General features: G+C 52.4%; 1 protein-coding gene across 1 annotated transcript; it reads left to right on the top strand.

Moving 5' to 3' along the window:
* Positions 1 to 766: 766 nt before the first annotated feature.
* EPUS_02985 (uncharacterized protein) lies at positions 767 to 14306 on the top strand (the record flags this gene model as incomplete). Its single annotated transcript, XM_007802927.1, has 3 exons — positions 767 to 1647; positions 1708 to 2038; positions 2091 to 14306. 3 exons carry the CDS (start codon positions 767 to 769, stop codon positions 14304 to 14306), a joined length of 13428 nt encoding a protein of 4475 aa, XP_007801118.1.
* Positions 14307 to 14468: the final 162 nt, after the last annotated feature.

Here is a 14468-nt window from a genome sequence, read left to right as displayed (position 1 = left end):
TACAGAATGTAAAGTCAAGAAGCAGAACAGTATGAAAGCGAGGAAAGGTGTTGAAAGGAGGAATAGGTACGAAAGGCTCTGCTGTGACCCGGTCCGAGATGTTTGAAGTTTGAAGAACCATTTCTGAAGCAAGTGGCCTTGCCAGGAGCTTGTGGCACTTGCTTGTGAGGCAAGGCCGGTGGGTAGGACATGCAGCAGAATAGAGGGATATGTTGGCATGGTTTGGCCTTCTGTCACAGTCTACGGCCTTGAAATAGAAATGATGAGACGACGGGGAGAAAGAGAATGGGGCAGGATGAGGTGCAGTAGTGGGCTTCATTGCCAGGAAGGGTTTGGCGTGGTAGGTGTGTGCCTGTGGGTGCTGGTGGGTGCCAAGGGTCTGGCGCCAGTTTCACCAACTCGACTCCGCTTGACTCAGGTCGCCGCAGGTTCAGCAGAACTTCGAAACAGGAAGCGTGTCGCGTTCACCTCGATGGGATTTTCCGTGCCAGCTTTGCCAGGTAGGTCGGGAGGCACTATCAGAGGCGTTGGAGCAAGCTACGGGGCATCTTAGAGGAATAGATGACTTCGGCAAAAATCACAATGTGTGCCTGCCATAGCTGTTGCCCTCTCTGAAGCATCACTCCTTTCGTCTTCCTTGATTTCTCTACTCGTCTCTCCTCTCGTTCTCCTTCTCCTTCTCCTCCTTTCGCTTCCTCCATTTCGCAGTGTTGCCCGTGCCCGAGACCCCGCTTTCTGGGGAGATACCAGCTAGGCAGGAAGAAAAATGGAGGGTGAAGAAGCCGACCTCGACGGGGTTGATGGCTTTACTTATACTGACCAAGATATAATGGACGAGGAAGCTAATAACACGCAGGACATTTACGAGCAGGACCCTAATGAACAGCCTTTCGACGATACATTTCCAGATGAAAATGACCCTTATATTGAGGCCGACTCGTCGCTGGACCCGACAAGCGAAGCCCCCAACAATGTGGGTGGTGAAATGCAGTTGGATAGGATACCGGAGGACGAGGGAGACGGAGAGTTTCTTGCAGAAGAGGAGGTGAGAGGATGGGACCAGAAACAGACAGCGGGCTACCTACGACAATTAGGCATTGACCAGAAACATTGCCAGGCTTTTGAGGAGAAGGGGATTACCGGAGACTCTCTACTCAGCTTAGGCCAGGACTCAATGTTAACGCAATACCTCAACTTTGGTGCTAGGGGCAAGCGATTAAAAACTTCGGGCAGAATCCGGCAGTTTCAACAGGATTTGCTGGCTGGCGGCGCTTTACGCGACCCGCCAACCCCTATCATCGAACCTGCTGTGGAGCAGACTGAGGCCTCGGACAATGCTTCCCTTCAGAATCGAAGCTTCAAGCACCCATATACATGGAGGCACGGAATGGCGGAAAAGCTTCAGATAGACGAATCGAGGGATATCCAATCCGAAGAGTTATTAGGCGACCTTCTAGAGACCATGACATCGGTTGATCGACCACGAGGCGAAGACGGGGATCTCCTCTCCACCCGTGAGCAAGCCAAATTTCGCTCAGGACTAAGTAAAGATGAAACTGGTGGTGTCGAAAGAGCCACGAGCTCCATGTGTGCCGATTTATTGGACAAATTCAATGCACATCGAAGAGTGAAAAAATACCGACCAACGTAAGTTGAGCTTTTTGTATCATTACTTCTATGAGAATACTGATTAACTTGTGATACTAGTACTAATGAAGATGATATTCTCTGGCTGCGCATTGGTGTGCAGCAATTCAAGCTTCGCACGTCGAAATGTATCCATGCATTTCCTTCGGGCGATTATACAGAAAGATTTCCGATCGCTGCAATCATGCCGATGAATGAAGATTTTTACGAACCAGCCGGCACAATCGGCCTTGAGCGGCTCGAAAAATACTGGTCTCTGCGCAAACAGTCCTCGCGATCTGCAGAACAGGCAGCCATCCTACTGGCAATGGCTCAAGCCCAGGCGCGTGTCCTTGATCTGGACCGGTTTAAAGGCGACCAACAGGACGATTCTAGGTTGCAAACCCTGCAGGTAAGATGAATATCATAACATTCGCTCACTAGCTGACTGGTGAATCCAACAGTCCTTCCTTCTTGTGGTCGACAAGCAGAACGTTCAGATTGTGAGATGTTTCAGTGATCGTGAGTATATCGATGCCGTCAATTCTCCCTCATGCAGAGAAATTCCTCGCGACATACCAAAAGGACTTTCGCTGCACATCGAGCGATCAGCGCCGTTAGACGTACGTGACAAAGATGGCTGGCACAAACTGCTGTCTGGTATTAAAGCTCTGGTCCGCTCATATGATTTGGTCGAACCCCTGGTCGCCAGCCGACGTCCGCTTGTTGAAGATGTAGGACCAGCCGAGGAATCTGATCCGATGTACACGCCACAGGAGTCAGAGGTTGAGGAGGAACCAGAGCACGAACCGTCTAATGATGGGGAAGAGCCTCCTCTCCTCCCAGAAGAGTTGAGTCGAGAAGGAGAAGAATTCTCAGGTGAGGAGGGCCCCTTGGAAGATGAAGAAGCATATGATGAAGAAGAAGCTTTTGAGGATGAGCCTTTTGATGAAGAAGGTGAGTTTGAGGACGAGGGTTTGGAGGATGATCCATTCGAAGATGAGGCCCTTGAGGAAGAGCCGTTTGATGAGGAAGGGCCCTTCGATGGGGAAGAACCGTTCGAAGAGGACTACCCTGAAGAGGACTACCCTGAAGAGGACTACCCCGAAGAGGACTACCCTGAGGAGGACTATCCTGAGGAGGACTACCCTGAAGATGACTACCCTATAGATGGAGACGAGCTTGGCGAAGGGTTCCAGGACGACTTTCCTGAGGATGATGGTGCGTATGATGATGACGCATATGGAGATGATGGTGCATTTGACGATGATGCTTACGGAGGTGAGGGTGCATTTGGCGATGATGCTTATGGAGATGAGGGTGCATTTGACGACGATGCTTACGGAGATGAGGGTGCATATGATGATGATGCTTATGGAGAAGAACGTGCATATGGTGATGACGGATTTGGAGATGACGGTGCGTACGGTGAGGAAGGGGCATACGGCGATGACGGCGCGTACGGTGAGGAAGGGGCGTACGGCGATGACGGCGCGTACGGCGATGACGGTGCTTACGGCGATGACGGTGCATATGGTGAGGGCACATATGGAGACGATGGTGGATACGGAGATGACGGTATGTATGGTGGTGACGATGGCGGTTACGGCAATAATGATGGGATGTACGGTGGTGATGAAGGAGCATATGGTGACGATGGTATGTATGGCGGTGATGAGGGGGCATATGGTGGTGATGATGGTATGTATGGGGGAGATGGGGGTGGGTATGGCGATGACGGAGCCTATGGGGATCAAGGTGGGTATGGCGATGACGGAGCCTATGGGGATCAAGGTGGGTACGGAGACGAAGGAGCTTATGCAAATGAAGGTGCCTATGGAGACCAGGGTGGGTATGATGCTGGATATGGAGACGAAGGAGCTTATGGAAACGAAGGCGCATATGGAGACCAGGGTGGGTATGATGCTGGATATGGAGACGAAGGAGCTTATGGAAATGAAGGCGCGTATGGTGACCAGGATGGGTATGGCGATGAAGGAGCTTATGGAAATGAAGGCGCATATGGAGACCAGGGTGGGTATGATGCTGGATATGGAGACGAAGGAGCTTATGGAAATGAAGGCGCGTATGGTGACCAGGATGGGTATGGCGATGAAGGAGCTTATGGGGATCAAGGTGGGTACGGAGACGAAGGAGCTTATGCAAATGAAGGTGCCTATGGAGACCAGGGTGGGTATGATGCTGGATATGGAGACGAAGGAGCTTATGGAAACGAAGGCGCATATGGAGACCAGGGTGGGTATGGAGACGAAGGAGCTTATGGAAATGAAGGCGCCTATGGAGACCAAGGGGGTTATGAGGCTGGATATGGAGATGAAGCTGCATATGGAAATGAAGGCGCCTATGACCAAGGTGGATATGAGGCTGGATACGGAAACGAAGGCGCGTATGGCAATGAAGACGCCTATGGAGCTGAGACTGGATATGGTGACGAAGGGGCGTACGGAGCCAATGATCAGTATCGAGCCGACGATCAGTATCGAGCCGATGATCAGTATGGAGCCAACGATCAGTATCGAGCCAACGATCAGTATCGAGCCAATGATCAGTATGGGGACGACGGTACGTATGGAGATGGTGCCTATGAAGCTGAGACCGGGTACGGCGAAGATAGAGCCTACGGAGCCAACAATGGTTTTGGGAACCAAGATGCATATGGAGACGAAGGCGTCTATGGTGACAATGACGCCTATCGTGGAGATGAGAGAGGATATGACGGCGATGCTGGGTACGGAGATGAACCCGGATACGGAAACCAAGATGCATATGGAGATAAGGGCGTTTATCATGACAATGACGCCTATAGCGGAGAAGAGCTGGGTTATGACGGTAATGCTGGGTACGAAGATGAACCAAAGTACGGAAACGAAGATGCATATGAAGATGAAGACGTTTATCGTGACAATGGCGCCTATCCTGGAGATGAGATAGGATACAACGAGAATTCTGGATACAAAGATGAGCCCAAGTATGGAGATGAAAACGTCTATCGCGAGGATGGGTATGACGACCTTTCCCAAGAGAATTATCATGATGGAATTGCCCCTGCGGAAAACGACAGATATGCCGAGGGGCTGCCAGAAACCGATTATCGTGAAGGAGAGCTCCCGTTAGAGAATCACGCACATGACGATGCATATCGGAACGAGTTACCAGAAGAGGATTACCGTGGCGCTGAGCTCCCTCCGGATGACGATGCATATGGTGATCGATACGGTCGCGGCTTGGAAGGAGATGATTATGATGGTGAACCACAGATGGACAGTTTCCAAGACGCTAGATACGGCGTTGAAAACCAGAATGGGTATTATGATGAACAGATCCCAGCGGGCGAACTCCATAATGAACAATACAGCGACCGAGCGACAGACTTGGACAATCCTCGGGATTATAACGTGGATGATGACGTGAGCGAGACTGACATCCCTATGAGCGGCGCTGCAGCCGACCCTCGTGCCAACGATTATCCACAGGATGACTATCATCGAGAAGAGCCCTTCGCAGAGAAGTTCCAGGACAATGAGTTCCGTAACGAGCTGCCTGGCTATACCTTGCATGACGACCCCACCGATGACGGTCACATTGACGAATTCCGGGACCACGATGGTCATGAGAACGCGCTATTGAGCGATGACCACCGCTCCCTCGAAGGAACCATGGCAGGCTCAGTCCTTGACAACCTCCCAATAGGCGACCAACACGTTAGCCACGAGGAATATGGCTCTGAGGGTGAAAACATGGAAAGATCGCCTCTAAATGACATGGCCAACGAAGATCTGCTGCGCAACGAGGAACAGGATCTTTCCGATTACGATCAGCCCATACGATCGCCTCTGGGTGTTGTGATGAACAACAGCGGGCCACGTCTCAGCGAAGAGACCAGTGATCAAACATTGGCTGACGGCGTAAGAAGTGGGAACATTGTCAATTTTGATAGCGTGAATGATGACAATGCAAGCCGCTTCGGTAGACCCGATGATCATGAGCCACCATTTGACAACTCCGAGCTCGAAGACGGCAACCTTGCTGGTGTGGGAGTGGTCGACCAGCAAGCCTATGACGATAACAAAGCAAAGGTTGGCTACCTGTCACACGGAGAGAGCAGGGAACGGTTGCCTTTGCATGATCATGTCGGCGATGAAGGTGACTCTCCCACAGACAATGATGGTTTCGGATCGCCGCTCGAGGATCTCTCCTCTCGACATGACGTTGTCGACGGCGATGGCCTCCAGAGTGATAGAGATGCTCGTGTCGATGATGATCTCCTGCCCGAGGGCAATCGATTAGGCAAGTCGTCCGAAGAGTATATCAAGGGCCGGGGCGATTTTCAGAGCGGAAAAGACCTACGCAAGGAAAACGAATACTCATCTGATGACGGTCGGGTTCGCGGAGTGTCTGCACAACACTTGGGTGAGGAAGATGACCTCGCAAGGCAGGCGAGGCTGGGAGTGGAAGAAGATTACTATTCTGACGAGGAAAGTCGTAAGGACAACAAGTTCGGTAGTCGCAACAATGAAAAGGTCGATTACGAAGGTGACGATTATGGAGGAAATGACTATACAGACCTCGAATTCAGAGAAAGAGACTTCGGGGAGGACTTCAACCGAGACCAATTCAAGAAAGAGGAGTATGAAGAAGATCAATACAGAGAGAGCATGTATATAGGGCGTGATCATCGGAAGGGGGACTTTGAAGACGCATACAATGGTGACCAAAAGGACCATTCTCGGATTCAGCACTTCGACAAGGACAACTATACCTCCAACTTTCACAATCGAGACCACGACAGCAAGATTGGCATGCAGCATAACAGTGAGCAAGGCCTGAATGATGTGCTACCTATTGTACCTCAATTGGACCAACGGGGGACCCAAGAACAAGTTCTCTCGGAAGATGAGGATGGAGTTCTGGCGGAATCCTTGCAAAGTCCTCGCAATATTGGCCAGTCCTTTTCCAGTGCCAAAGATCTAGCGCAAAATGCTTCAAGATGGGATCGGGGGTATCCTGACTCTGGAAAAGATGTTCAGAACGACGTGTCTCCCTTTGGAGGTCTTTCTTCTCATGAAGAACGCACTACACCCGTCGCCAGCAAGGAAAGCAACGACCGGAAATCACCCCATGACTCTCGTGAAAACAGCCTAGACTCACCAGGCCCAGCTGACCCGGGTCTTGCAGACTTCGCCCCAAGCACCCCAAGACTAGGCGAAAGATCACGAGCGAATGATTTCAAGTCACCCATCCTACCAACCGGAGGCGCAGAATGGTCGCAAAGCGATGAGGAAGCCTTCAAAAAGTTCGTTCAAACTTCTCCACGAGACTCAAAGGAACAACGGCTGTCAACGGATACACTCGGGATATCTGATCATCAGTCTTCACCAAGGGAAAATGCCTTGCCAGCTGGTGGAACGAATCCACAAAGGCTGCCAGCAGAAGGTAACAACTCATTCGAGGATGATATACTAGCTAGCCGAGATGGATCTCATGGTCATAAATTGTTCGCCAGCACATCTGGAGGATCTGATAAAAAGCGTGACCTTTGGGACAGAACGCAGGGCGAAAAGTCAGACGCATCCGATAATGGTCTCGACCAGTACCCTGAAAAAGACTCCTATCGTGCTTCACCAGCTGGAGCACATGCTAATGTAGCATTGCCTGAAGAAAACAGTGCATTGCAGCCTCACGACAGACTATCCGATATCTCTTTCGCCAACGCACTCACATCATTGAACGGTCTTGACAGAGGGCCGATTTCGACAGATTCAGGACAACCGCCTCCGCCCCCCTATCCCGGATCACCCGCATCGCATAGTCGTGACAAAAACTCTTCGTGGGACGAGCCTGTCACCAATACCGGTCGACTAGGACGCCCGGCAGCAGGTCTACCAGACTTGAGAGACTCGGAACCACGCAGTCAGTCGATGAATGACGACTTAAAGAATGATCTGCAGGCGAGACTGAGCAGTGACTCATTCTCTGGTGACATGCGCGCAGACAATGCTGCAGATAATGCTCCAGGCGGCAGCAGATTGACACCTAATCATGCGGTAGGACAGTTTTCTGATCAAGGCGCAATCAACGAGCATAAATCGCCCACGGCTACTGCTGGCAAGAACGGCAAGGCAGGCAAGGCCATTGACAAGATGTTGTCCAACCTTGAAGAAAATGATACACAGGAAGCTTTTGATCCAGTGGCTCATGGCGCAGAGCCTTCCGTTGGTAAGCAGCGCAAGGCTCATGCCGACCTCGATAATCTGTTAGCCGCCTTGGACGGGAAAGGATCGAAGGAACTGCATTCACCAAATGTCAAGCCCGCGGACTCGGGTCCACACGAGCCTCGCAAAGCACAGCAAACCATTGATAATTTAATGACGGATCTAACTTCCATGCCGCGGGATAGCGATGAACGCTGGCGAGAAACTGAAAAGGGAAGCGTAAAAATGGCAATCAGTGACCGTGATGCCTTGAATGCATCAAGCCACGATGCTGGTAGCGGTGGTCCTTCATGGCAGAACCCGTCGTCACGTTCCGTGTCAAATGTCGAAAATGACCTTAATCCCTCAGCACCATCCTCTCAAGGCTCCAAGCTGCCCTTCCTCCAAACACAAGGTCTGCTTTCCAATTCGAGATTCAAAGACGACGAACATGATAGATGGCCCAATCCTACCGACCGTTCTGAAGCGGCGTTTCGCGAACAAACTTACAGTCAAGTGCATGAACCTAGAGATATGCCGTCGTCTCCTTCAGACACTTCAAGGCAACAGTCGATCGGAGACACAGAGGATCGAAATGCGCAGCCAGGCTCAAACAGTTCCAACGATATACTTCCATTGTCACAAGACTCATCGTTCAAGTCACAGCAACCACAGCGAAGCATGGAAGGGACTCATCCCAGCATTGCTCCTTCAAATTCCTCAAAAGGGGAAGATGAGGCGCCTGTGATCGGCGGCAGGACAGAAAAGGCGCCCATATCCATGGATGCCAGGGGAAAGAAGCCACCGTTTGGAGGCTTCCCATTGTTCCCAGCAAGAAGAGGACTGCCCTCAGAAAATGGTGCAAGAGGCGACACCAATTCGTCCTCGGAAAGTTTGAGGCAAGGTTCAACTCCATCACAAGCGTGGAAAGATAGCCAGGATAACCCAGTCCTACCGGCCACCTCTTTCATCAAGCCCCAGACAGATGGCAGTACCTTTGCAAGATCTGTCGCTGGTGAGCAGCCATTACGAGAAGCCACTACCGTAGGCATGTCCGAAGCCTGGCAGAAGCCGGAGAACACCTTGTGGGCCAATGGCCCTCAGATTATGCCTCAGGACAAGAACGATAGTGCAACAACATCAACCCTTGCAGATGCTGGAGCCAATGACATTCAAGACTTTCCCAGGAAAGACAAAATTCCGCTTCCACCACAGCCGCCACGGATGGGACTACCTTCGAGGCCGGGGCCGGGGCCCCGACGCAAAAGCACGCTCGCAGGGCTGCCCGAAAAGGCTCCCGGGCTCTCTGACAGTGTCAATGCACTCAATGCAAAGAGTCCTGGAGTTGGAGACCAAGTGACAGAAGTTCAAGGACGGAGTATCGATCAAGTACCGAGAACAGGAACAAACAATGTATTGGCCGGCTTTGGAAAACCCTCTGATCTCTCAACCGCCGGGCTTCCTCCACGAGGCCGGTTTTCACCGCTTGGTCAAAGACCTTCGAATATGAATGAGGCGTTCTCTCCAGCTGACAGAGGCTCCTCACAGCCGGTATCTCGAAATGAAGTGAGCCAAACAGTTAAAGAGGTCGATGGCAAGCCTATTTATCCTGCAATGTTTGGAAGCAGTACTCTTTCGACTGAGCCAACGGCGAGGAATCAACCACAGACCACTCTGGGTGACCCAAGAAGGATTGCTGACGCCCAGCAGATGCCACCAGCCATTTCCAAGAACTCTGTACCATATAGCAAGCAAGACTGGCAGCCTACCTCTATTGCTGGTAAAGACTCGATGCCACCGCCTCCATATGGTCTTCAGAAGCCAGAATCTTCATTGTCTTCGAGGGAGAACATCGATCCCGCAGCATCAACTACGAGCATGGGCGACATGGCACTATCTTCACAGAAAGAAGCTCCCTCGACTTCGGCCTCCGCACCAGAGAAGCGTATGCCAAGTCCTTTCTCGCGTGGTGGCTTGCCAATGGGACCTAGATTGTCAGCAATTCCGCCGAAAGGTGCGCTACCTCCTCCTGCTCAATCGCTTCCGCCCATTCCCAGCTTACCAAAGCCTCCCGTTGCTACCGACGCGCAGTCAGGACCAAGTTCCACAGGTCTGCAGGCAGGAAAATTAGCGGAGAACCAGTCCAGCCCTACGCCGGTAGGTGGAAAAGACAGTACTCTCACTACTTCAGCAAACACTCTGGCAGGAATAGACGCGCAGAGAGGGCCCCTCGCGGATCAGTCGAAAGGAATTTTCTCTCCTTTTGGTGCCAACAACAGACCTTTGCCTCCTGGACTGCAGACTGGGTCCTCCATCAATTTGAAGGAAGGTCCACCAGGGATAAACCAGCAAAGAATCCCACCTGTGAATGGACAAACGCCAGGGAAGTCCGGCTTTGGTTTGTTCAATGGACCTCCGCCTCCAAGAGCACAGAACGGGCCCACGTCAAGCACGAGTCATGGGACAGCAGCGCCACTTCCGCAGGGTAAACTGTCAGGTGAAGGCTTTCGAGGGTTTCCGACCGCTCATGGGAACATCAATCAATTTCCACTACCACCAGGGCAGGACAGCCAGACAACACGGAATCCTCTCCAGCCAATGCCGCTTCCAAACGCGCAGGATGACTCGAAAGGACTAGGTACACAACCATCTACATCACTACCCAAACCGCCACAACTCTCTAACCAACTGCCGCGTGTTCCGCCTCCTCCGTTACCAGGTCAGCAGGCAGCCTCCAAGCCAACGAATGGAGCCTCGAGATTGCCATTCCTACCACAAACAAGCGATCCGGTGGCCAACTCCGCCTTGCCTACATCAGCCTTTAAAGCACCAACACTCCAGCCAGATGTACAGAAGGCTGCTCAGCATCATGGCTCTGGGCAGCCCGTGCCGCCGAAAAATGAACAAGGAATGCCAACATCCAGTGTACAGCGTGGGTCTCCAGCACCTGAGATGTCCAAAGCCCCGGTATTCCCGGGCATACAGCAAAAGGTACCACCATTTGGGAATTCGAACGGCGGCTCGGTGTCATATACTCAGCAAGAGTCTCTACCTCCTTCACAGAACGGACTACGGATGCCATCTAAGCTGCAGACGGAGAACACGTCTGATCAAGGCCAGACGCCATCATCAGGCGCGGGCGTTGCACAAAACCCAGCCCATTCTAATGTGTCCATTCCACCATCTGGAGGCCAACTTGGCAGTAAACCCAACCCGCCATTCCCACCTAGTGTGCAGCAGCCGCCTGGGCCTCCAGGTCAACAAAGATGGCCATTCCCGTCGTTCTCACAAAAAGCTCCTATTCCTCAGGCTATGCCACCTCCTCAACCTTCTACTAGCACCAATCTGCCCACGAAACCATCTGCCCCAATGTTACCTGGCATATTACAGGACGGTAAGTTTACCCCTACGCCAGCGGCAAGTTCAGCGATGGCAAAAGGAGTGTTACCTCCACCAAATATGGCAATGAAAGATTCAACACCACCTACGAACATGCCACCACGGGGAGGAATGCCACTATTACCGAACATGACCCAGGGAACCCTACCCGCTTCGAACGGATTGCCGAGAGGACAGATACCTCCGCCAGGTATGGGTCTGAAAGGCCCAAGCACCAGCAATCCACCCCAAAATGGCCTGTCCTCAGTACCCTCTCTGGGCCGGCTGCCCAATTCGTCCGCACCATCTTTTGGCGACGCGCAAAAGAGTGCTGCTCATGCAACCATCCAACCTGGCCCACAAGCGTCGACGATGCCACAGCCGGAGCCAAAGCCACCACAGCCACCTTTGGGTAAGTTGCCCGACCTGCCGGGCTCATTCTTTGGGGGAACACAACAGCAGGGCCAGCCCTCAAAGCCAACAGATGCACCAGGACCCTCCGCGATACAGAAAGCGTCAACGCCTCCAGCCCCTGCCATGATGTCCTCTAAAGCAATGCCTATGGGTACATCACAACTACCACCAATGCCATTCAATGCTCCGAAAGGCCCTGGTTCTCAAGGCCCAGCGCATCCTCAAGGTGGAAATGGACCCTTTGGCACTCAAAACAAGTTACCGCCTCAAGGTCCCCCGCAAGGTCCATCACAAGGTACTTCGCAAACACAACAAGCAGGGCCGAGCCAGTCGATGCTCGCTCGATTCGGCCGCAACGGTCCCGGCCTTTTCGGTGCCCAGCCCAAGTCTGAGCCGTTGAGCAAGGTCCAAGGTGTTCCGCTCCAGCCTGGGTCCCAGATACTACCTCCACCTCCAAACCAAGCCCAACCACATACTACTATACCCGACAAGCAGGCCAGGCCGGCTCCTTTCCAGAGCAGCCAACCACTTAATGCAGAAAAACCGCCCGTAGTCCCTGATGCAGCACGGGGTGGCATCTCGCCGGCAGGTAATTCGAGCAAGCCTCTATTCCCGAGCACGACGCCAGGTGATCAGCCGGCACATACACAGAACCAGACAGCACCAGAGAGACAGCCAAACGTTCCCATCCCTGTGGCTGGTCAGCGGAAGGAATCAACAACGTTCAAGCCCCCTCTACCACCACCACCAAGCAGGCCCCCGAAAGAGCTGCAGGCTAGCCAGCCCAGTAGAAACTTCAATCCATTTAGCAAATTCACGAATCGGATTAGTGGCTCGAACAAGCCACCGGCGACTCTACCTCCGAGAACAGCGTCTGCAGCCAGTCAAGTTAATCTGGCTGCTTCTTCAGCTGAAGGAAAAGTAAACTCTACCATGCAACAACCCAGCGTGCCGCCTCAGAAAGCTCAGACAGGTATAGGAGGGTTCTTTTCAGGCGCAAAGCCGCTCTCAAACATGCTACCTGGGAAAACACCTCCCAACAACACACCTGTCAGGAGTGGACTGTTGGGGAGCTCGAAACCTGCGACAGTGGTGCCGCCAGCCAACCCACCTCCAGTCAATCCGTCAAATGGAAATGGACTGCTTGAGCGGTCAACCCCAGGCCCGATGAATCCTCCGAGCAACTCGTCTGTTAACAATACATCCACCAAGGGTGGCTTCTTCAGCCCTCCAAATCCTATTCCTTCAAATACCACAAATAATCCATCCTCGTCCAAACCAAAAACCGGAGGTGGCTTCTCTGGACGGTCGGATACCGCACCTCCGAATCCTCCAAACATTCCTCCTCCTCCCAAAAACCCGACAAATGGAGGTGGCTTCTTTGCAGGCTCAACACCTGGTCCAGCCGGGCCTTCAAACAATGCGACTCAGAGTGACCCGTCTATTAAAAATCGTCTCTTCGGCTTATCAAAGCCGAATGCGCCAATCCCCAATCCGCCAATCGCGCCGAGCAAGCCTCAGGTCAATCCTTCAAACAGTGGAGGTGTTTCTGGGAAAGTGCAGCGGCCTGCCATTATGCCCCTAGCTGTTCCTCTTCAGAATAAGCAGCCGAATAGTAGTGGTGGCTTTCTCTCGGCGTCGAAACAAATTCCACATGGCCCGAATGCATCACTCGAAAAGCCAGCTCCAGCAGCTCCACAGAGCAATGCTCCAACGACATCTTCTTCAGGCTTCATGAATAAACCAGCAGCTCCGACATCAGTGCAGAACAAGCCCCTCCAATCTAGCTCAGCAGGGTTCTTTGGAAGTAAGCCGACAATTCCACCGAGCAACCAAAGCCAGCCGATTGTAGGCGGATCTCTGGTTTTCCCCAAACCACCCGCTCAACCAGCCCCCTTAAATGCACCAAAACCCAATCAAGCAAATAGCGGGGGAATGTTTAGCAATGTCTGGAAATCAGCGGATGCCACATCCGGCCCAGCTAAGCCCACACAGGTGAATCAAATACCTGCACCATTGGGAGGGCAATCCAGCAAGCCCACGCCGCCTCCAAGTAAACCTCTTCTGCCTAGAAGCAAGCCTATGCCACCTAGCAAGCCTCTGCCACCTCCCAGCAAGCCTATTCTACCTTCCAGCAAGCCTACTGCACCTGCAAGTAAGCCCATGCCGCCACCCGCAAATCAACCACCTCAGCAGAAGGCACAACCTGTACCATCTTCTCAAGCCAAGGGCAACGGGTCAGTCTTGGGAAAATCCGGCAGCAGCGACAAGACGAAAGCCACCGCACCACCACCTCTTTCGAACAAGCTAAATATACCGCAACAGAAACCACAGCCACCCAGTGCAAGCCTCTTCGGAAGTGGCACCGGGAAAGAGAACACGAAACCATCAACCACATCACAAGGCAAGAAAGCAGGCGCAGCGATGGATTCTAGTAACCCGGGCCATGTGAAACCGCCGGCTACGGGGAGTAAGCTGGGCAATGCAAGTGTTGTAAGCGGGATGGGAAAGGGGAAGTCTTCGCAGCAGCAGCAGCAGCAGCAGCAGTCCCAGGCTCAGAAAAAGGTTCAGCTAAAGTCTCAGCCCAAGTCCCAATCAAAGCCACAGGCGAAGCCGCAAGGGAAGAGTACTAAGAATATCGTCACGTTCGTGAATGGGAAACGAACCGTGGTGTGATTGATGATGAGGAGGAGGGGTGCAGAGATGGATGGATAGTAATCACTTTTCTTCTCGGATTTCCTTTTTCTTGTTCAATTTTGGTGAGATTGTTTCTGTTTTCTACACCCTACACTTTTTTCTTTTTTTCTTTCTTTCTTTCTCCTGGCGCGCGCTGGCGCT

Source organism: Endocarpon pusillum, assembly GCF_000464535.1.
Source record: "Endocarpon pusillum Z07020 unplaced genomic scaffold scaffold189, whole genome shotgun sequence".
Lineage (NCBI taxonomy): Eukaryota > Fungi > Ascomycota > Eurotiomycetes > Verrucariales > Verrucariaceae > Endocarpon > Endocarpon pusillum.
Note: the sequence above shows the minus strand (reverse complement) of the source record. Positions and strands in the feature narration are given on the sequence as shown.